The sequence below is a fragment of the Sebastes umbrosus genome, chromosome 18 (genome assembly GCF_015220745.1).
Source record: "Sebastes umbrosus isolate fSebUmb1 chromosome 18, fSebUmb1.pri, whole genome shotgun sequence".
NCBI lineage: Eukaryota > Metazoa > Chordata > Actinopteri > Perciformes > Sebastidae > Sebastes > Sebastes umbrosus.
This window is the reverse complement of record NC_051286.1, coordinates 7,950,160-7,973,786: the sequence shown is the minus strand read 5'-3', so window position 1 is coordinate 7,973,786 and position 23,627 is coordinate 7,950,160. Positions and strand designations below refer to the sequence as shown.

Here is a 23,627-nt window from a genome sequence, read left to right as displayed (position 1 = left end):
GTGTAAATCGAGTGAGTAGAGGACTTCAAACAAAGACACATGCACAAAGAAACTGTGATGGTTCCTCTCAATGAGCTACACGCGTTTTGTTTGTGTTCAAACAAATGTTCGTGCATAGGCGGTATTTGGAGTTTCTACAGAACTCCCGATCACGATACAGCACGCAGGTGGCAACACAATGCAGGTGCATAACGGCTGATTCACTGGTTTTGTTTCCATTAAAAGGGGAACTGATAAGTGCAGACGTCAGACTCACTGGTTATTTCATTTGATGGTGTCTTTCTTGTTAATGTAGCTGAGGGAAAGTAACTTTTATTAAAAGCATATAGTGAGCATTAGTTAATAAATACACTACCCCCAGTGGATTTTAAAGGTCCAGGCTATGATAGTAGTTGCATGTACAGTAGGTTTCCATAATTTGAATGAGTCAGTTTGAGGATTCATAAAAGCTAATTGTCTCACAGTACTCTGATTATTCATGTAGCTCTAGCTCAGGACTGAAATTCCTTTTTTGCTTTGCACTTATGCACTAACGCCCTTCTTTTAAAATGTATTTTATTTGATTTATGCATTCTATGAATTCTGTTTTTAATCTATTTTATCATTATTCAATGGGTTTGATCTTACATTATATATTATGTATTCTATTTTATTCCTTTTTTCTGGTTTTATTTGCCATCTTCAAGTTTTTAATATGTTTTTATGTTCATTTTCATGTGAAGCACATAAAAATGTAATGTAATGTTTTTATTGTTAAGCACTTTGCGATGCATTTCTTGTATGAAAGGTGCTATACAAATAAAGTTTTTATTATTATTATTATGTTTGGTCCCATCGTGGAGGTTTATTGCAGCACAAATAGAATCTTTAATCAGGCAATAAAAAGAACATAAAACATATTGTGGTAGTGTTGGTGCAGGTCACGTTTTAATGAAGATGGCACAGTGTCATAAGGTTGTGTTATTTTGCTTACATCTTTCACTAAACATGTAATTTGATTACAGTCCTATTTAACCTGAACAAACTGTTTCTATTATGATCTCCCTTCGTACTCGACCACCTGATATCACATTAACATATTAAGGTGACATGATGACAACCAAATCACACATGAGACCTGAGCAAACTCAATTCGCTGATGAAGACAATGAGATGCAGCTGCATGCTTCGGGAAAAAGCTAGTAAGTGGTCCTTGAATAAGGATTATGTTTTTATAAAAACAATATTTCTGGCTTTGCAAGTCTTTTAAGTTTCAATGTATGATACTTACAATATGTGAACTATTCCACCATCAATTTTCCTGTAATATTTAATAGTTCTTGAGGTTGAATAACATTTAAATTCTAAATATTTAAAATATTTTCTTGCAGGATTTTTAATTTTCTTAATTTTTAGATGAGCACGACTTTCAACTCATCATTGCTGTATACAGCCCCGTGTGACTGTTACATGACTGTTAATGATGGGAGAAAATGCACAAATCAGTGATAACAACAGGAAGCTGGTAGTAAACTCTCAACCAGCAAGGTGTTATCAGCTCTTAAACATGATAATGAACCACATCCTCAGTCAGAGCTGTAGCTGTTTTTCTTTTTTATAGTTGTACTTTATGGAAGATGTCAATACAGAAACAGGTGTTCGCCTGCCTTCTTCAACTCCTTAGCTAAAATTAAACACATCACCCAGTGGGCTGACCGTCTCTCACCTTGAACATAGCGGCCTGCGGCTCTCCCAGCTCATAGAAAGGTGGTTTCCCAGTTGCCATCTCTATGATGGTGCAGCCCAGAGACCAGATGTCCGCTGGCTTGCCGTACCCTCGAGGACCCTTGTCTATGATTTCAGGAGCCATGTACTGAAGTGTGCCTGGACAAACAAACAGAAATACACAGACAGACAGATGTTAGTAGTCATTTTCAGTAATGATGTAGACGCTTTTTTCTGCCAAATATACTTTCAAAGTGTAGAATTATTTGCAGCAGAAACTCGATGCAGTCTCACTTGGCTGTCAAGTTGTCAGATATACTTGGATCTGGATGTGTTGTTTTTATTAATTCATAGTTGATACGTTCAGATCTCTCTTCCTTTAAGGATGTCCAGTTTGATATGTTGGGAAATACACTTATTTGCTTTCTTGCTGACGCTCTGGCTGAGACCAATAACTGACCTCGCTGCTGCCTATCTTCTTCCTTTGATAAAATAACCGACCAATGAACCTAGTAAATAAGTAAATTATTGACTGTGACTGTCAGCAATGTGCAGGAAAAGCAATCTTGATTACATGCAGTCTACAAGTGCGTCAAACCCTCTGCTTTTTTTTTTGTGCATTTAATAGCTCCATGAATAAAACTAAATATAAAACAGGCATTGCAGATGACTGCTCAGGAAAATGTCTTGAATACATTTTCAAGGCCACAAAATGTTTCACACACAAAAGAGGGAAAGATGACATCAACAGCATGTGAATGAAAATGATGTAAATGCCACAAATAGCTTTCATTAAGACTAATTATAAGTTCCCTCCGTCCTGAGGTGATGACACAATTCCTGCAAATGACCAATCAGGTTACAACAGCTTCAAACCGAGCTTGTGTGAGCAACAACAAAGAGCCTCTCTCTCTCTGTGTCGTCAATTAATCACAGCTCAGTCCAAAGTAACTATTTCAGCTCCCCATTGAAAGGACTCTCTTGTTCTAATAATAGCCCGCTGGGTGGTGTTTGCTGCTTTTAGAAGCTTATGTACTGAGCTAAAAACAGGCAGGGACGCATTTATAGCCGGCCGGGGCTATAAAAAGGAGTAGCCCAGTTTCCTGAAAGAGCTCCACCATTCAGGGAGAGTCCCTGTCTGATCCAATCAGCTGCCAGATGGTCTAATCCAGGAGGTCAAACTGAGCTGCAATTGGCCGCCGTGGTGCCAACATCATGTGGGCTCAAATCTCCCCGATCTGACCGCAAGACTCATGCCAAAGTGAACATCAACAGCCAGGTATTCTCACTTACTGGCCAAAGAGCTGAGACTGGATTACTGCTCTGAAAGACAAGTATTATCTAACTGCTCAGCTTTATTTATGGCCACTACTAAGCAAAGTTTGGTCCGTTGCAATGGTTTACCTCTGGGTCTGAAAAGTGAAGCCAATGCTGAAGTACCTTAAACTTGCATTCTTTCTAACAGCCAGCAGGGGGCGACTCCTCTGGTTGCAGAAAGAAGTCTGATTGTATAGATGTCTATGAGAAAAGGAGGCTACTTCTAGCTTTGTAAACATGAGTTTATGGTCTCAATAGCTAGTTTCAAGTCTTCTTCAATACAGCATGATGTTCATTTAGTAAATTATGGTCCCATTTAGAGTCAAATAGACCATAAAGCAGGGGATGCTTTAGTGCGTGGCTACCTTGTGATTGACTGGTCGCTACCACGGTGTGGTCCGGTCTGGGAGTTGTCCGTGTTTTCATCTTACAACTTTAACCCTTTCACAGTGTGTTTTCAGTACATGAAAGTTAATTGAAACCTTTTTGGTCACCTAAAAATGTCTTATTTAGTGTTCAGTTGTACTTAGCTCCACCCTCTTGTGTCACTTCTGGTTGCAAAAAACCAAGATGGCGACGGCCAAAATGCTGAACTCGAGGCTTCAAAACGGCAGTCCACAAACCAATAGGTGACGCCACAGTGACTACACTCTATGGTCCCTTGTTGTTTTGTGAAAAAAGGGGATTTTCAGAGCAGACATCTCAAGCATTTTTGAGGGTTTGTGTGAACAGGAAGCCAGAGCGTACCTGTGAAAGTCTCAGTGCAGGGGTTGATCCCAGCCAACCTCTTGGATGTGCCAAAATCAGATATCTTCAGGACGCCGCTGTAGGTGTTGATGAGAACGTTGTCGCCCTGCGGATCGGAAAAAGACATCTGTGAGAACAGATTCTCATTGCTGAGATTCCTCGATGAGATATTCAGATAATGTGAGGTGATGCTTGCAGATTCTTGAAAGTAACAAAGAGCAGGTTACAACACATTGAGTGGGAGGAGGAAGAGGAGGTGGAGGGCGACGTCCCAGCCAAAACAAGGTGATTAACATTTACGGGTCGCTAATGATGCTTATATGACCGTGTTGTTGAATCAGGTGGATGTATGGGGAAGAGGCTGCTGACCTTAATGACTGTCTGTGTTATCAGTGTTGGTTTAACAGGGATAAAACAGAGACGGGGTTTTACTTAAGAAAAAGGGAAGTCAGACTTACTGTTGTAGCCGAAGAGCTATAAAGAAAATGCTAAAACGCTGTGAGCAGCTGGGACGCTCCAGGAATGCATTCACCAAATCAAATTTACTGTGCACAGAGAGTCACGGGGGACGGGTTTTCAAGAGCAAACAAACAGTGAAGAATTTAACTCAAACTGTAAAACGGAAATTCTGCAATCTATGAATACTTTCTCTTGTTTGTTACCTTATATTATTTACTGTATGTCTGTGTTTGTGGTCTAGTGTCTGCAGACCTCATCATTTTTCTTTTTTTGTCATTGTTGCGTGTAATTATTTAATTCCTCTGTACATGTTCTCTTTTGCTGTACAGATTTAAAATTACAGCAGATATAGTTATAAAAATTAGGGCTGTCCTCGACCAAAGAAGGGCTCAGTCGACTAACAGAGATAGATATCTCTAACTAGATATTAAATGTACAGTAGCTTCTGTTTGGTCACCTTGATGTCTCTGTGAGCTATCTGGTTGTCGTGCAGGTACTTGAGTCCCTCCAGGATCTGCCGCGTGTAGAAGCCGATGGTGGGCTCGTTGTTTTTCAGAGGGCCCCACTTGGACCTCAGCAGAGCAGACAGACTTCCTGGACGCCACCGGGGACAAAGTACAACAACGATCAATACGCACACTCTGACCTGAGATCAGCAGCACTGTTCTGCAGATAAGTCTGCAATTCCAAGTATTTTTCTACTTCGATACTTCTGATAAATCATGTGTAAACTCCATTTTCCATGCATTTATTTCAGAAACAGTTTTAGTGACGAGTGTGAAATATTGTTCTTTTGGAGTAAAAAGTGGATTTTGATGCTTGAAGTTACTTTCTGGTTATTGCTTCAACTTCTATTAACTTTAAAACTCTACTCCAAGACAATTTAGTTCAGTACAAATGTATTATTTTCGGTAAATATATCTTAATTCAGGTTAGGATAAAGGATGAAGGAAAAACAAGATGAGCAATAACAGCCTCTTGAAGAATTTCTGTAAGATGATACAGATATTTGAGACTTGGAATCTGCAGCCTGGGGAGCATTTTTGTTCTCTCAGTCTCAAGTTGTGTGTATCTCTTGCTTTAATATATTCTTTCATTATAAGAACAGAAGAGCGACAGCAGGTCTCACCTCCAGGCACCTGCTCCATGAAGATCTTTATGAAACCGTTCTCGCTGATGGAGCCGAGGTACTGGACGATGTTCTTGTGCTTCAGGTGCTTGTGGAGAGCGATCTCCTCGTGGAGCGGCTGAGAGTACCTGGATTAAAAAAACATTATGTGTCAGTGCTGTACTGTATATAGATGTGTTTGGAAAAGTGCTGGATGTCACGCTGATACAACACTAAAGAAGAAGGAGAATTTACTCAACACACAAAAATAGACAGTATTCTCTATTTTTTCTCGATTTATCGTGTCTACAGTAGGAGTGTGTCCCAACTAAATATTTACATAATCGCATCTGATAAGTTAAGTCTTGCCTATTGTCGACTGATCGTCAAATCATGTTTGTTTTTGCTGATTGATCCCCCTCTGTTAAGCTCTGTTTCTATAGAAAAATAGCAAAAACAACTAAGTTATTGAATACACGTTACAATCATTTAGCAGTTTAGCCTGCTTGCTTCTCAAGGTTTTAAATATAACTTTCAGTCCTAATTTCATTTTCCCCGTTGTAGCAATCCACAGACAGAAGGGAAACGACAGGAAGCTGCAAAAAGCTGTTATATGCTATGCAAACAGATGTTTCTACATGCCTCCCACAGCTGATTTTAGAGAATCGTTCATAAATTCAGATAATATCTAGGGCTCTGATAGTGCTACGTTCTTATGTGAGTGCTCTAATTAACACATCTATTCTTAGATTTTGAAACAGTAGCCTTACGTTGTTGTTATTTATGAATGATCCTTTGTTTCATAACCACATTTTCCCATCACTGCAACGATTCAACTGTGAGACCGGCAGTTGAATCAGGCTCCTTAGATCAAATCGTTGAATATTCTGGGCCACCCCTTGTCTACAGGTACAGATTTTTGCAGTTCCTTATCTCTCCTTCAGTGGTATTTTGAAGGTTTCTTGTTGAATCAGTCAAAATGATTCATTTGTTGAAGATCAAAGATGGACTATTTTACTTGCTTCACCCTTTTTGCAAATTTCCCCTCTGCGGGATTAATAAAGGACTATCTTGTCTTATCTTTTCTTTTCCGTCCGATAATGTCACATCTGGCTGAAAGGTCAGCCGACTTGTCACATCGAGCAGTAAAGCTGCTTGTGAGGGATTTACAGTGATGGAATCTATCTATCTTTGTGTAGATTTGGTTTAGTTCAGTCAGCGAGTCTTCCAGCTAAATTACCAAAACTTCATCATCGTCATCGCAGCACGCCGGTTTTGGTTGCTTAGCAACGGCAGGCGCGACAGGAGCGCAACCTCCCAAGCACCTTGGATAAAAGGATGAAAACGGTACGGCTAGGCGTCATGTGAACGGCCCCTTATTCAGTAGAGAAAGAAGACCTATAGAGATGTCATTGTCACTGTGTCGTCTCCTTTAAGTGAATGACAGTAAACAGGATAAATGTAACTGACATGCCAAAAGCCAAAGAATAAAGCAGAGAAAGAGTGATCCTGATATCTGACCAGAACAAAAGGTACCTCTGAACACTGAGAACATGCCTACCAGTGATTTCTTTTCACATTCGACTCTCTGCATGAATCACACCCTCGCTCTCTTTCCCTCTCTGCCTGTCTGGAGATTTCAGTCTACTCCTGAATTATTTACCCAAATCCTCCACATTCTGTGCAGCCGAGCGCCCTGCTGACTCGCTGATGTGATTAGCGGAACAAAGTGTGGCATCGGATCATCTATCTGTGAGAGAAGAGTCTTGCAATTCGAGCGGAGTATAGAGCTATGAGTAGACAGGCGTTTTAAGCATGAGGCAGTGGTGGGAATTCAAGGCGGAGGGTGGGAGTTCGCCTTCACAGCTCCAACACCAACCAGTCACTCAAGTGGATAGCAGAACAACGAAAAAGCCAGAAACCACCAGGGACACTGCTGATCTGCGCTTCACACTCTCAGTCGGAGGGAAGCAGCACTTGTCTTAATGATGCTCAACGGCAGAGCTGAACAAGAGGAGGCATTAACAGCTCAGGCACCTGTTAACATTCAGGCTGTGATTTCATCTTTGCACACGATGATAAATAAAAGATCTGCAAGAATGTCTTGAGGGTGGCTTCAAATAAAAAAGAGTTTATCCTCTTCTTAACATGAATTTCAGGGCAATCTGCTAATTAGATTAGGAAATATATTGTGTGCAAGAGCAAAGGTCAGTGGGTCACCAAAGATATTCATCCTCGAATATTCACAGTTAACTTAAAGGCACCCTGTGGAATTTTTGATGAGGGTTTATGTTTTTTACTTTTTAGTTTATGCCTGGAATATAGCATAGTTTCTCCCGTTATCATATTTCTCAGTAAACGGGAAATAGTTTGGTTGTGTATTCCCGGGAATACTGTTTCCCGGGCTTTAAACCCTAGTTGGTTCCCATTGGTACATCCTTATATATATATATATATATATATATAAGGTGATTCTGGGTCTGCTCTCACAATACTTAAGTGTTTTTATTACGCAGAAAAATTGTGGACAGTATTCACTGCGTTCACAGGACCTCTTTGTGCTCTCTGTCCCAAAAGCTCGGACAAAAATTGGGGAAAGGGCTTTGGCATATTCTGCACCCTCAGCCTGGAATTTGATCCAAAATGACTTGAAAATCAAGGAGCTGGTATCATTAAACATTTTTAAATCTAAAATGATGGCTTTAGAAGAAGACTCTATAGCATGCCAATGTTTTTAGCTTCCCTTGTTGTACAGCTGACTCCCAGAAAAGTTCCTTTTTGTCCACCCGTTTGTCTTTAGATAGCTCTCTTTTAATGCAAACGTTAGTGCTTTTAGTGTTAGTGAACTGTATTTTTATCTGTGTCTGCAGCTTTGTGTTCTTGCTGCTGACCGTCTTGGCCAGGTCTCCCTTGGAAAAGAGGATCTTAATCTCAATGAGACTAACCTGGATAAATAAAGGTTAAATAATAAAAACAAATAAACAAATAAAAAAAAGAGTTGTTATTATATTCCAAGTGCAACATCGCAGTCTTTCGTGATGAAGATAAAAAACAATACATTGTGCAGCCTTCTTTCAGACAGTCTGTAGCTGTAATGCACAAAGAATCGTAGCAATGCTCCAGGGAAGAAGACGTCTGCAAGCCAGCAAACATGGATGTAAACAATCCAGGATTTGAAATATTTATCTTATGAGGAAGGAGTTTGTTAGACCTCAAGGGTACAAAAACAAACAAACAATGACGTTAACATAACATTAGTTTGTTAACAAGAAAACCTCACAGGGCACCTTTAAGTAAAATTAGTTTTTGCGACAACTCGTCATGGACAAAAACACTAGTTGAGGGAAATGTCTGACCGATTTGTGGTGTTAGATGAAGGGTTACAAGGTCCCTTAGGAGACCATGAATGTCCACACCAAATGTCCTTATAAGGTGAAGTCTTACTAATAGACAGACTGACTGTTAGCGAGGCAAAAAATGTGAAATGCTTGTGCCTGTAAGTAACATCACATCTATGTACTGTACAAGAGTGAGATTACATTTTGACACTGGAATTTCAGAGGTACCGTACAAAATGCTTCTTTCTCTGGTAACAACAGTGTGAAACCTTCAGAGAGACAAATAAAAGAGAACATAGTGTCCTTTCCCTGTGAAATGTCGGGGCAGACTCACCTGCTGTCTCTCTCTGGTATTTCTTTGATGGCCAGGCGGACCTGGTTGCTGAGGTCTCGGCCCGCGTACACGACTCCAAATGTGCCTTTTCCCAGAACCACCCTCTCTCTGTGCTCATCGTACTCATAGTCGTACTGAGGAGACGAGAGCAACAAGCACACAACAGTCACTATAGACCTTTTCAAACTTGACAACATAAAGAGTCTGAATTGAGCCCTTTTGTATTTCCTATTGCAATGTTTGTTAATGCAGCAGCTGACAGGAAGTAAGCGGGACCAAAGCTGTTGCCCTAGCAACAGTATGGCGATGAAAAGGTTTATAGAGACTATATGTTCTCCTTCCACTGTGCCTGTAGTAGTGTAGTATTTGATTACAGATTAATGAAATTAGGGCTGTCAATCGATTAAAATATTTAATTGCGATTAATTACAAATTAATCGCACATTTTTTATCTGTTCAAAATGTACATTAAAGGGAGATTTGTCAAGTATTTAATACTCTTATCAACATGGGAGTGGGCAAATATGCTGCTTTATGCAAACATATGTATATATTTATCATCTGAAATCAATGAACAACACAAAACAATGACAAATATTGTCCAGAAACCCTCACAGGTACTGCATTTAATATAAAAAATATGCTCAAATCATAACATGGCAAACTGCAGCCCAACAGGCAACAACAGCTGTCAGAGTGTCAGTGTGCTGACTTGACTATGACTTGCCCCAAACTGCATGTGATTATCATAAAGTGGGCATGTCTGTAAAGGGGAGACTCGTGGGTACCCATAGAACCCATTTTCATTCACATATCTGGAGGTCAGAGGTCAAGGGACCCCTTTGAAAATGGCCATGTCAGTTTTTTCTCGCCAAAATTTAGCTTAACTTCACAGCGTTATTTAACCTCTTTCCCGACAAGCTAGTACGACGTGGTTGGTACCCAAGGATTCGTTACGTTTTGTAGTTTCATATGATACCAGTATCTTCTCTCTATCTTTAACATGTTAACTTTGACAGCCCTTAACTGAAATCATTTATGTAACTGCATTTGGCTACTATCATCTCCTCTAACACTGTTTTAAAGTAATCTGAGTTGCTGCATATTTAGTGAAGAAACTTATTTTTTATAGACTTTTCCTTTTTTAATCTTTTAAACATATCTCACAAATAAATAAATGAAATATAAATATTTTTGGTCTGATTACTTTATTTCTTCAACCTGCAAATCCAAACATATTAAACCTACTTTCTTGTATAGTTATTGTGTACTTGTACCATTCATTGTAAGGTTATTGTTCTCTTGTTACATAATCCAGTTACTGCAGTGTGCTCCTGTTTTGTTTGTTGTTGTTGGACAAAGGCTGCAGATGCTAATGATGATCATGTGGCATCAAACACAGATATGAAACTAGTTCTTGAGCGAAACCTGTTAGACATTTGAGCTGTGCCACGCCACTGAGCCAAAAAAGGGTGAGGCAGCGTTTTGGGGGTAATTAGCTTTCCTTTGCTAGAGGCAGGTGTTTGTTCTCTACTGTCAAAGCAACAGAGCACACAAAGCAGAATCCAGGCCTTTTCCCAGCAGGTTACTGTTCATGTTCTCTGCGTTTCCATCCACTTATTAAAATGCAAACTGTGATGAACTGAATTAGAAAAGCTAGATGGAAGTTCATACATGCTTAAAACAGAATTTTGTTAAAGGCATTATGTTATAAAAAGAGAGGGAAATACATTATTGATTACTTATTTCACTGCAGTAAAAAAATCTGCATTTCTTTGTCTTTTGATGGAAGCATGAAAAATAGTCAGATCGCTGACACTAAAAAGGAACTCGCCCAAAGCTAATTAACTCTTGAAAGATGGTTTGTCTGTCATAGCCATTTTCAAAAGGGCTCCCTTGACCTCTGACCTCAAGATATGTGAATGAAAATGGGTTCTATGGGTACCCACGAGTCTCCCCTTTACAGACATGCCCACTTTATGATAATCACATGCAGTTTGGTGGCAAGTCATAGTCAAGTCAGCACACTGACACTCTGACAGCTGCTGTTATCTGTTGGGCTGCAGTTTGCCATGTTATGATTTGAGCATATTTTTGTATGCTAAATGCAGTACCTGTGAGGGTTTCTGGACAATATTTGTCATTGTTTTGTGTTGTTAATTGATTTCCAATAATAAATATATACATACATTTGCATAAAGCAGCATATTTGCCCACTCCCATGTTGATAATAGTATTAAATACTTGACAAATCTCCCTTTAAGGTGCATTTTGAACAGATAAAAAATGTGTGATTAATCACAATTAATCATTGACAATCATGTGATTAATCACCGATTGAATATTTTAAACTAAAAAACGATCTCAGCCAACATAGGAGTAAATGTAGTCTTCAGTCGTCTCACCTCTAAGGCGTCGGCGTCACAGTCTCCCTCCTCTGGACCTTTCCAGGCCTCCTCTGCTATGCTGTTGACCAGATCGCAGAATCTGCCAAAGAAAAGCCTCATCAGTCCAAAATACAGATCATAAACACACACAGCATAGAAAAACACAGTGGAGTCTATAGTAGGTATTTGGACAGTTGATTAGAAATAAGATAATAAATGAGTGCTGATTTTGAGCTCTAAGCATGTTTGACTGTGTGATTGTATTGATTTATAACATATAATAACGCACCAGTTCCTAGAGCCTTTACAACAAGAGTATTAGTATCTCCCTTTCTGTAGAATATTGCTTCATAACAAAAAAAGTGCAGGTAAAAAAATGATGCAAAAACACTTATGGCTTATTGAGTTTATACTCTCACTCATCTCACTCATCTCACTCATCTTCAACCGCTTATCCGGGGTCGAGTTGCGGGGGCAACAGCTCCATCAGGGGAACCCAAACTTCCCTTTCCCGGGCCACATTAACAGGCTCTAACTGAGGGATCCCGAGGCATTCCCAGGCCAGTGTGGAGATATAATCTCTCCACCTAGTCCTGGGTCTTCCCCGTGGCCTCCTCCCAGCTGGTCGTGCCTGGAACACCTCCCTAGGGATGCGCCCAGGGGGGGCATCCTTACTAGATGCCCAAACCGCCTAAACTGGCTCCTTTCAATGCAAAGGAGCAGCAGTTCTACTCCGAGTACCTCACGGATGACTGAGCTTCTCACCCTATCTCTAAGGGAGACGCCAGCCACCCTCCTGAGGAAACCCATTTCATCCGCTTGTACCCGCGATCTAGTTCTTTCGGTCATGACCCAGCCCTCATGACAATAGGTGAGAGTAGGAACAAAGACTGACCGGTAGATCGAGAGCTTTGCCTTCCGGCTCAGCACTCTTTTCGTCACAACGGTGCGGTAAAGCGAATACAATGCCGCCCCCGCTGCCCCAATTCTCTGGCCAATTTCACGTTCCATTGTCCCCTCAATGACCCCGAGGGACTTGAACTCCTTCACTTTGTGCAACATGTTGCACAAGATCCATTAAGTACATATTGTGCTTGAGTGGCAGTGTTTACCGTAGCTGGTGGTCTTATCCAGAAGGGGTTACAGTTTGCTTACATGCACACCTCCCACACAGATACATACATATAACAACCTCTAACCACTCTCACTGCACACAAGCTGTGAATTAACACGTTGTCTTGTCACGCTGTCACACACGGCGGCCTGCAGGTGTTCTGAGGTACACGTGTGCGCTTATGTCTGCACACATGTTAAATCAGGCCGGGTCGCTTCCTCTTTGTACCACCTATTTCTTCCTTCCTTCTCACCCCTCCCCTTCCCACCGTCACTCCTGTTTCTCTGTATTAAAGCAGGGCAGCATCATAACAACAGCCGGCATGACTCACTGACTCTCACACTCCACATAATGGGACTTGAAGTGCTCGGGCGCCTCTGATGTGAGAGTCACAAGTCTGAACACTCAGTGCTTCACCGAGCAGCTAGCGAGGAACACGGTGGTGATGAAAAGGAAACAAGGTGTGCTCGTGGTGACGCAGAGCTGCGAAACTTCCCACCTGAGTTCAGAGCTGACAAGAGGGCCTGAACTACTGTAGAGGTGGGGGCAAGCAGAGAAGATAAACTCACTGCAGCGAGAGAGAGTTTACAGTCTTTAGTAGACTGATATTAATCTTTATGATCAAAAATATATCAGAAAAACCAGATGTTGGTTCAATGACAGCTGAGTTTTAGGGGACAAAACTGTTTCAGCCACCCCCAGATTCACTCTCGTTTTGAGCTTTGTTCGCTTGATGTTTCGCCTCATTATATTTGTCTTTTTTTCGGCGCAGCGTCCGCCATTTCCGTAGCTTCCTCTCGGCTGTGTGCTTATAATCTGACTGGCTGCTACGCTTTTATAGATTTAATGCCTCTGTTAATAAATTGGTGACAGTTGTGTTGTGATTATAAGCTTATTGTCAGTGACTGGCTTATAAAACTCAATAATATAAATTTGAAAGTAACAGGGGAGGCTCATTAAATAATTTTCCTCACATTAAATGAAGTTGTAAAATGTTAACATGATTAATAGTCTACTGACTGTTTGAAACACCACCTTTATGAGCTTAATGGTGCCAAACAAACGCAGAGAGAGAGAGACGGAGAACAGACCTTTTACAGTGCATCTCTGTGCAGAAGTAGATCTGGAAGTCCTCTGCATTGTGGAGCACGTAGAGGAAGGCACTGCGCTCGTCAAACTTGGAGATGCTGAGGAGAGACGGATCACAGTTAGTTGGACGATGATCCAATGAGAGCAGATGAATGAATGAAGCCTTTCTCTGGACTTATGACATCAGCCATTAAATCTCTGGGTATGAAATAAAAGACTGTTTGTCACTGCATGTGGACGGTCACTCCATCAAAATGTGAACACCAGTAGACGTGACAAATGCAGGAAGTTAAAAAATAATGAGAAATAATGAGGTAGAAATGCATAAAGAAATGTAAAAAGAAATGTGTAAAGAAATGTAAAATTAAAAAGAACACATAAATAAATAAATGCATAAATACATTTAAAAATAAATATAAAATAATTAAAAAAATAAATACAAAAATAAATAAATAAAAAATAAATAAACAAACGCAAAAATAAATAAATACATTTAGAAATTAATAAAAATAAATACATAAATAAATAAAAGAAAAAAAACAGAAGAGTAAAAAAAATAATAAGGGAATTAATACAAAGACAAATAAATTAAGAAGCAAATTCAAACAGAAATATAAATTCTGTCACATTTTATCAATTGGTACAATTTTACTAAAATATTATTTTGCTATATTTAATAACATATTTATTTATTTATTTATTTATCAAGTAATTTATTTATTTATTCATTTAGTTTGTCAGGTTCCGTCCTCCACAGGATGTAATAACAATACATCTTACTGATATACACAGTAAGTATGCAGTATTATGAATATGAGACAAATTCTGCGTCTGGAACAAACACAAAAGTTGTTTTGCAAATTGTCAAATTAAATGATGCTGAATTGAGCTTCGATTCAACAGCTAAATGGAAACTTTTATCCCCTGGGAACGAGCGATTGTCCAACTCCAACTAGCTGTTGTGCCAATGCCAGAGCTGCCCGAGCCAGACGACGGAGCGACTGCATGTGTGGTCGTATTGTTGCTCGCAGAGCCTCTATTGTGTCCTGCTGACTGTCTGCAGGCTGAGTGGGCACAGAGAAAGAGTCGTTCCCTAGCAACATGTGAGCACAGCCCTCCACTCAGCTGACACTGAATTCCTTTGAGGACCGTGGAAAAAGGAGACGCAGAGAAAGACATCATGAAACCTGTCCACGGTAGACCGTCTGTGGTGTTAATGGAGCACTCTGATACAGTCTGGAGCTGAGAGAGGTGAAGTGTCTAAAATCTGCATTTCGTATGCATTTAATAAAATGCTTTTGTGCATGCTTAGATAACACATGTTAGGCCCTAATGTGAGACATTTACATATTTACAGTAATACAGTAAAAATATTTGTTTGGCTCATAATATGTCACTTATTTAATATTAGTATTAGGTCTGTCGATTAAAATATATTCAACATATATATTTGCATGTATTTTATATATTAGTGCACATTAGCATGTGATTGATACATGCCAATATTAACACACTTGCGAGATGAAAACAGCACAAACTTAATGGCAAGGTTGGTTTAAAAGAGTTGTGACATCCTTCTCAATGCAGACATGATTCAATACATTAATCTGGTAACTTTTAGAGATGTAGTGGAGCCAAACAATTTTCTGCCGTCCCACCATGATGATAAATTTAAACCAGTCACCCTCTGGAGACGGGTGCGAGGTCGTTGTCACATCACTCAGCTGTAATACGAGTGTGTCATTAGAAGAGAGCAGACACTGACCTGACACCTCGTACTGATGTGGCGCTGAAGTTCCACTCGTGAATCCCCTTGTGCTGCAGGAGAGATCAAATCAAATATCATCATTACAGCTCCCGGGAGACGTTAAATCAATCAATACACTGTCTGGTTGTAGCAGATTGATTCTAGTATTAGAGTAGTAGCATTATCAAAAATCTGTCTTACGGTAATAAAAATCCATTAGTGTTTATTACTACATTGGTTCAGCAGCACATGAATTAAATGAAAAGATGAAGCCAGTGTAGCTGATGTAGCAGCTTTACTGGCGAGTAACCACTTTTGCTTATGAGCTGCAGTGTATGTAAGCAATAATGTACTACAATATGAGAAAATAATCAATAAAGCAGACGCAAAGAACTTCATGACAGGAAACAAGAGTCCATTATCGCAGCGTAGCGTCCAACCAAAGACGGCGAAACATCACCATCCATCTGTTAACTTCTGTTAAGCAACTTTGATTTAATCATTAATTAGTTTACATAATGTAAAGCATCAGTATTGTTGCTATGGTTACTTGCAGCATGATATAGAACATGTTTGAGGTGTACCGATGGATGCCAGCCAATCAGAAACAAGCATTTTCTGTGGCTATGTTATGATGATTATTCACCTTGTAAAGTGGTCCGTGTTTACTTATAGCCTTTATTATTTAATGTGCATTTGCCCCCCCCAAAAAATGTGCTTAAAATTCAAGATTGTTTAACATTTTGCGCTCTCTCAAAATAATGTATGCTGACATGCTAGCATCTTCTTATACTTTGTACTGGGCAACAAGCCATAATGGATTAAAGTGTCCATGGTTTCATCACTTATATAAAGGTTTATAAATCTCCCAAACATTTGGCATACTATATGTACACAAGGCCGACACTAGGGATGTTACGATACCAGAAATTTAGTAGTCGATACCAATTCGATACCACGGTAATAAACAAAAACAAAACAATAAATCGCATGTACTTAGACATCGACTCCTTTATTACTGTTTGCATACTGGTTTTTGTTAGTAAGTTAAACAGGTCATAATTCACTCTCTATTATCTATTTTATATTGCTGTGAAAACATCTCCTTCAAACAACTGGATTTATTCAAGTTACTCCCCATAAACTACATTTTACAAGATTACATCTGAACGCATCATGATAACGTTAGAATTTACCTTCACCCAATGCTCATTTTTACTAAATTGATGCATCATAATGTTAATCAATGGCACCTTTTATGTTGAAATCGGCAGGATGAGAGCTAGTTATCGTTAGTGGTTAGCAGCCGGTAAGCAGCACAGTCCTGCACGGAGCTAATAGCTAACGTTAACTAGCTCCCGTCCTGCTGATTTCAACATGGATTTGTTGCTCACAATGTAGCCTTATCAGGGAAATGATAGGGTGCGTCCCTATCGACGTGTTGATAGTGAGTTTACTGCATCCCAATCACATTTTCTATCGTCCTCCGGAAGATGTTCGTCTCGAGCCCCGACAGTAGAAAAACGAGTATCGTCACGTTTGGAGAATTTTGGCATCGTTTGTCACAGACAGTGTAGTATTTTTGCTAATTGTGTATCAAAACATGCAATTATACACATCCAGACTGATAATGGAAGTATTTTGAATAACAGAAGGTGAAGATGCTTGATTCAGGAACAGCTCATTACTACAAGAAGAATGTGTCAACGGGGAGGTCAGTGTTATTGGATGATATAAAAGATGGACACCCACCTTGTCATCAGGGGCGACATGCCAGATAGACACCGTGTTGTCATCCACGTCTTTGTTTATGGACAAATATGAAGGCTGGTACACTTTAGTGGGCTCTAATATCAACACCTGGAGAAGACATAAATGTGTTTGCTGAGCACATGATCTTTTTCTTTTGTTTCCACATATTGAACCCGAGAGCTGCCCAGTAAATCTCAGCCTCTGATTGGCCCCTGAGCTTCATCATTTGGGGTTAATTGGATCCATGGCTGGAATTACTTACAGGAAATCGGACAGAGGAGACGTCTTTCTTGGTGGCCTCCACCAGAAAGTCCATCCAGAAGTCCACCAGCTCCTGCTTGGGCGCCGGCTGCTCCATGCCGGGTTTCTTAAACTGCTGGTAGATCAGGATGGTCTCCACCAGCGAGCGCAGGTACCTGAGAATATAAAAGAAGAAACATGTATTAACTGTGCCCAGAAAAACAGCCAGAATCCAAATCTTTACTTAACCAAATGTAACCAAACGTCAGAGCCAGACGAAATGTAATTGACATCCCATTTCTCATCAGGAAAACATCTGCAAACAAAACAACTTACTGGCAGATAATCTGCATGTGTATTATATTGTTTTAAACCCACGAGCATAGATCAAGAAGCATCACAGAAACAAACAATACCATATGATTGTGTTTCCATGCTGGGGCTCATTTTTCTTTGTGACATTAATGGAAACTTAAAGAGTTTTCACAGCACAAACACAAATAAAGAACAGCAGGCTCTTAAAAAAGGAGCTGCAGACAGTTTACTGTACTCCTCCACATGTTGTACAACTGCTACGGTCATAAAATCTTGAGGATATGAAGTCTTAAATTATGCATTATTGCAGATAGTTAAGACTTTGTTCCTCCGCTATGAAGGAATTATGTGAGAATAGCATGGATTAGTTACTTTCATATGCTCGTCATATGAAAATGTTGATCGTTACAAGGATAATATTGGGATTTGTTTCCCCGTTTCTCCATTTATACACACCAATACCTCCACACAATGGCCACAGATGCCACTGTGGCTTCAAGGGAAAGCAGAGCTACGATGACACCGGTGCAGTCGATGATGGATGCTGCTGTGTAAAATGTGTTTTTATTTTTGGCATCATAATATGAGAGCGTCTTATCCGTGTTCTCACCAGATGGGGGCTTTGAGTTTGAAGAGTTTCTCAGAGGCCTGGATGACCCTGGTGTTGTCGCAGGCCAGGATGCTGGCGCCCAGGAAGAAGCCCACGTCCCAGTAGCTCTGCAGCTTGTCCAGGCTGCCTTTTTTCCCCAACAGGCTGCTCAGCTTCACTCCTTTAAAACATGAAAGAGTGTTTAATACAATAGGAAGATATTGCATTTCCCCTCAGGCCATCACAGAGTGAGATTTTAAGCAGACGAGACAGCTGAGGAGAGACTGGATATGCCACAACTTGCAGTACAAAGGTTTGGATTTGTCATTGTTTTTTGCAAGAATGTAAAGGTAATTTTGATAATGGTTTTGGCTCCTGCTGCTACATGTCCTACTGCAGTAACAAGCTATTTGGAGAGGCAGGTGGGGGTCGCAGGGAACAGCGCTGGGGGAGACCAGGATCTACAGGGACGGAGGGTGGGGCCGATTCCCAGGACTGTTCACTCTGTTTCCCACATTCCTCAGCTCCTCTGAGCCTCACATTTCAGAGCAGACGCAGAGGATTGGGAATAAGGGCTTAACAGGAGGAAATGTTACTATAGATAATCTGATTTTTCTTTATTAAAGCAATCAATATTTTTGTAACACACTGGGTAATGTGACAGGAGTTGCTAGTAGTGATGCACACAGAGCATTATCACCAAGTTCCCCTCAGCTCTGTGGAGCTTTATTGCTTCTTTCAGCTCATCGTTTACGCTCACGGCTCTCAAGGCATCGTTTTCTGTAGCAGCAGACAGATGTTTTCAGCCCTAAAAAAACAATTTTATGCTACCTTTCCCAGCACCAAAAAAACAGCAGACAGACACACACAGTTTACGACCAGCTAGTGAACATAGAGAGGCGAAGTCCCGCCCCTTCCGGTGGACCACCATGGGACCTTATTTCAGAAAATATATGAACGGTAGTCAACTGCGAGAGACAAATATTTCTTTGATCCCGTTTGAATTGCTCCAAAAATCACCCATATGATGTTTGTCAATTTAAAAGATAATTTTGCAAGTCAAAAAAGTCAATTCAAACGGGATCAAAAAAATACTTGTCTTTCACCGTTGACTACCGTTCATATTTTTTTCCGAAGTAAGGCTCCATGGGGTCCACAGGAAGGGGAGGGACTTCACCTCTCTATAGTGGAGCTACTAGACATATTTCCCTCCTGAGGTGTTGGAGACCAAAACAAAAGCTAAAAGGAGAGTGAATATTGGACTTACATGCGTCAGGCAGACAGAAACACAACTACAAATGTTGCTTTGTGTCTCCCAGATATGTAAAGAGGAATCTGTTTGCGAACATGGTTTTCAGCTGGTTGATGAGAGCGCTGAGACTGAGCCATAACGGTGACGTTGCGATCCGTAAAACCAAAACAATGAGTTATATTACAACGCTTTGTGGACCTGAGGGGAAACTGCAGGTGATAATGACATTGCATTTTGTCCATTGTTCATATAAAATATTGATTAGTGCAGCTTTAATCTGCAGATTTTCATATATGGATGCAAATCATGAAACACAAACTTTCCTTTTGTAATTTCCTACCCTTTTTTCCGAATACATGCCCTGGAGCGATATGATCATAAAGGACTGTTGCAGAGTTAAGACAGATATCAAATCTAGCATCCACTCACCCACTTTACGAAGCTCCAAAGACGTCTCAAACTGGTGTCCGGCTGCCAGGAGTAGAACAGCATAGTTGATCCCAGAGTGTAGTGTCGGCTCTGACGCGAACCCCTTTTTAAACCTGAGAGAGGAAGAAAAAAAATGATTTCAATAAACATTTTTCCTCCAAGAAATGCGTCATTCCAAATCCCTAGCATCTCCTCAGATAACGGATGATTTCACGGGGTTCCCCCCGCCTTCCTGAGACACCTCAAGTTACAAAAACAATTACAGCCATATTGAGTTGGGACCGCAGAACGCCAAACTGCAAGTAGCCTCACAAAACAAGAAATTCTCATTTATTTAATGAGCAATCTGTTGCGCTGAGGGAAGGGTGTGAATGTTATTAGGGGCCTCTGCCAAGTTGTGCCGTGCAACTGAAAATAACAGCCAGATGGGAGCTTGATAACGCAAGCAGCATATTCAATCGACTGAGATATGAAATCTTAAGAGCAATTTCCAGTTGAAGGCAATCAACAGCCTCGTGTTATTATTATTATTGCTCCGTTATTAAGTCAACTTCTGCAGCTACATGACTGCCATACTCACAGGAGATGGAGAACAAGCTAGTACCGAGTAATACCCTGATTTGAATCAGAACAGTCTTCCTGGATTCAACAAGGTGCTGGAAACCCTCCACATGCATCTCGATCTCTGCTGACTCATTAGCAACAAGCAGATCCTGCAGGTTTTTCCTGCAGCGCGCTCATGCTGTGAACATGCAGCTTCGTTATCCAAAAGGTCTGAACATGGTTTACAAAAAGAGTCTTAGAAATGCTCACTCTTAAAAACTGTTGTTCATACTATAAATATGGCAATTACCCCTGCTTCTCTGCATTGTTTTTTGTTTAAACTTTACTCCTACACTTATTTTTATATGTGAAACTTTTGAACACCAATATTTAAAATGTACTGGTGACTTTTGTATGTTAATATTTTCATCTTTTGTATGTCCTTTGAGTGTGTTTGAGTGTAAGATTCAAGATTCAAGCCCTTTATTGTCATTGTAAGTACAACGAAATTAGATTGTGACAATCCCATAGCTGCTAAAAAAGATAATACAATAAAAAAGGGAGATAGTGCAATATAAATATAAAAAAATATAAAAGATAATACAATATAAAATATAAAAATACAATACGTATATTGATGAGGCACAAAAATATGACTCTATCACTATTCCCTCTTACCATTAGGAGCCCGTAGTGCTGCTGACACAGGGCAGACCTTTTAACATCACTATATTACTTTAATCACTGCTTTCTTTGTCATCTTAACTCTTAAATCATCTTGGTTTCATCATCTTTTGGAACATCATGTATGTTTGTTCTCATGCATATTTGCTTTAAGGTGCAACAAGTTGTGTGATCTTTTGCACGTAACTGCTGTAATGAGCTGTCATTTGCAGACTTGTGGCCCGCCTGTTTCTTTGAATGACTTGTAATACTCCTCACTCAACAAAGGGTTTTTACCTGTACGATAACAGCTACTTAAGTCCTTGTTTCCATTTATACGATCTAGTGAGTCACCTTCAAGGCATCCATCATGTATCTTGCCCTTTGAAACATTTCTTCTAGCAATATTTATGTGTGACTCAGTGTCTGGAGGAGACTCTCTCACCAGTGTGTGCCACTGTCTCTGCTCGGCGTGTCAGTGAAGTGAGACTCCAGGAACATGTCCTTGTAGATCCGTCCCACCAGGCAGTAGATGTCCGAGGCCACCTGCTCCTCGCCCTCCACCAGGGGCAGCATTATGTCCAGAGCCTTCTGTCTGTCGCCCGGCAGGTTCCTCCTGCACACACAAACACACAGCATGCAAAGTCAGGGAGGTTCAAACATTTCTTTTTTTTTTAACTTGAGCGAGCAGCAATGAAGCGAAAGCTAATCTGCTCTGAGCAAATATCCATCCAGGCATGTGTCAGTGGAAAGCTGTCGTGGGTGTTTGTGACACTTATTAAGTGTTAACACACCATCTTCAAGTTTACATGTCAATACTATATTAGGCATGAGGAATGCTCAGCCTGTGAAAATAGTTGTATGCTATGACTGTATTACGTTGCATTGTGAGAAGTGTAAATAGTAGTCAAGTCAAGTCAATTTTATTTGTATAACCCAAAATCACAAATCACAAATTTGCCTCGGGGGGCTTTACAATCTGTACAGGATACGACACCCTCTGTCCTTCTCGTTGGATAAGGAAAAACTCCCCCAAAAAACCCTTTTAACAGGGAAAAAAGAAAAATGGAAGAAACCTCAGGAAGAGCAACAGAGGAAGCATCCCTCTTCCAGGATGGACAGACATGCAATAGAAGTCGTGTGTACGGAGTAACAGCATAATGAAAATACAACATAGACAATCCATATGACAAAAATTAATACATATAATGTGAACACATGTGAGGAGGTGGATCCAGGAGGATGTCAAGCAGCTTCCATGCGTCGCCAAACAGATAGAGCCAGAGCAACATGACCTACTCTCCAGAGAAACACAACCTCCTCTCCAGAGCAACACAACCTCCTCTCTACGCCAAACAGATAGAGCCAGAGCAACACGACCTCCTCTCCATGCCAAACAGAGCCAGAGGAACACAACCTCCTCTCCACGCCAAACAGGTAGAGCCAGAGCAACACAACCTCCGCTCCACGCCAAACAGGTAGAGCCAGAGCAACACGACCTCCTCTCCACACCAAACAGATAGAGCCATAGCAACACAACCTCCGCTCCACGCCAAACAGGTAGAGCCAGAGCAACACAACCTCCTCTCCACGCCAAACAGGTAGAGCCAGAGCAACACAACCTCCGCTCCACGCCAAACAGGTAGAGCCAGAGCAACACGACCTCCTCTCCATGCCAAATAGAGCCAAAGCAACACGACCTCCTCTCCACGCCAAACAGAGCCAAAGCAACACGACCTCCTCTCCATGCCAAACAGAGCCAAAGCAACACGACCTCCTCTCCACACCAAACAGATAGAGCCATAGCAACACGACCTCCTCTCCACGCCAAATAGAGCCAAAGCAACACAACCTCCTCTCCACGCCAAACAGATAGAGCCAGAGGAACACAACCTCCTCTCCACGCCAAATAGAGCCAAAGCAACACGACCTCCTCTCCACGCCAAACAGAGCCAAAGCAACACGACCTCCTCTCCATGCCAAACAGAGCCAAAGCAACACGACCTCCTCTCCATGCCAAACAGATAGAGCCAGAGGAACACAACCTCCTCTCCACGCCAAACAGGTAGAGCCAGAGCAACACAACCTCCTTTCCACGCCAAACAGAGCCAGAGGAACACAACTTCCTCTCCCCGCCAAACAGATAGAGTCAAAGCAACACGACCTCCTCTACACACCAAACAGGTAGAGCCAGAGGAACACAACCTCCTTTCCACGCCAAACAGAGCCAGAGGAACACAACTTCCTCTCCCCGCCAAACAGATAGAGTCAAAGCAACACGACCTCCTCTACACACCAAACAGGTAGAGCCAGAGCAACACAACCTCCTTTCCACGCCAAACACAGCCAGAGCAACACAACCTCCTCTCAACGCCATGGGGTTCCACTTTAAGTGATTTTTTAAATTTATTTAATTCATGACACAAGAAAATAAAAAAAACACTCATCTAATCGAGATGAGTGTTAATGTAGTTGCCAAGCTTAAAGCAAAAACATTAAA

The 23,627-nt window shown here is 40.9% G+C and overlaps 1 protein-coding gene across 3 annotated transcripts in view; it reads right to left on the bottom strand.

The window, feature by feature from the left end:
- The window catches only part of map3k5 (mitogen-activated protein kinase kinase kinase 5), a 76,781-nt gene that overhangs the window by 9,987 nt on the left and 43,167 nt on the right, over window positions 1-23,627 (bottom strand). For all 3 annotated transcript variants that reach the window (XM_037750618.1, XM_037750619.1, XM_037750620.1), the window contains exons 7-19: window positions 21,573-21,743; window positions 19,922-20,034; window positions 18,262-18,421; window positions 17,359-17,512; window positions 17,097-17,204; window positions 15,363-15,415; window positions 13,600-13,695; window positions 11,413-11,494; window positions 9,008-9,141; window positions 5,357-5,484; window positions 4,685-4,821; window positions 3,769-3,874; window positions 1,706-1,863 (exon numbers count right to left, since the gene is read on the bottom strand). In XM_037750618.1, the coding sequence (XP_037606546.1) occupies window positions 1,706-1,863; window positions 3,769-3,874; window positions 4,685-4,821; window positions 5,357-5,484; window positions 9,008-9,141; window positions 11,413-11,494; window positions 13,600-13,695; window positions 15,363-15,415; window positions 17,097-17,204; window positions 17,359-17,512; window positions 18,262-18,421; window positions 19,922-20,034; window positions 21,573-21,743 (1,600 nt within the window). The remainder of the gene's footprint in view (window positions 1-1,705; window positions 1,864-3,768; window positions 3,875-4,684; window positions 4,822-5,356; window positions 5,485-9,007; window positions 9,142-11,412; window positions 11,495-13,599; window positions 13,696-15,362; window positions 15,416-17,096; window positions 17,205-17,358; window positions 17,513-18,261; window positions 18,422-19,921; window positions 20,035-21,572; window positions 21,744-23,627) is intronic.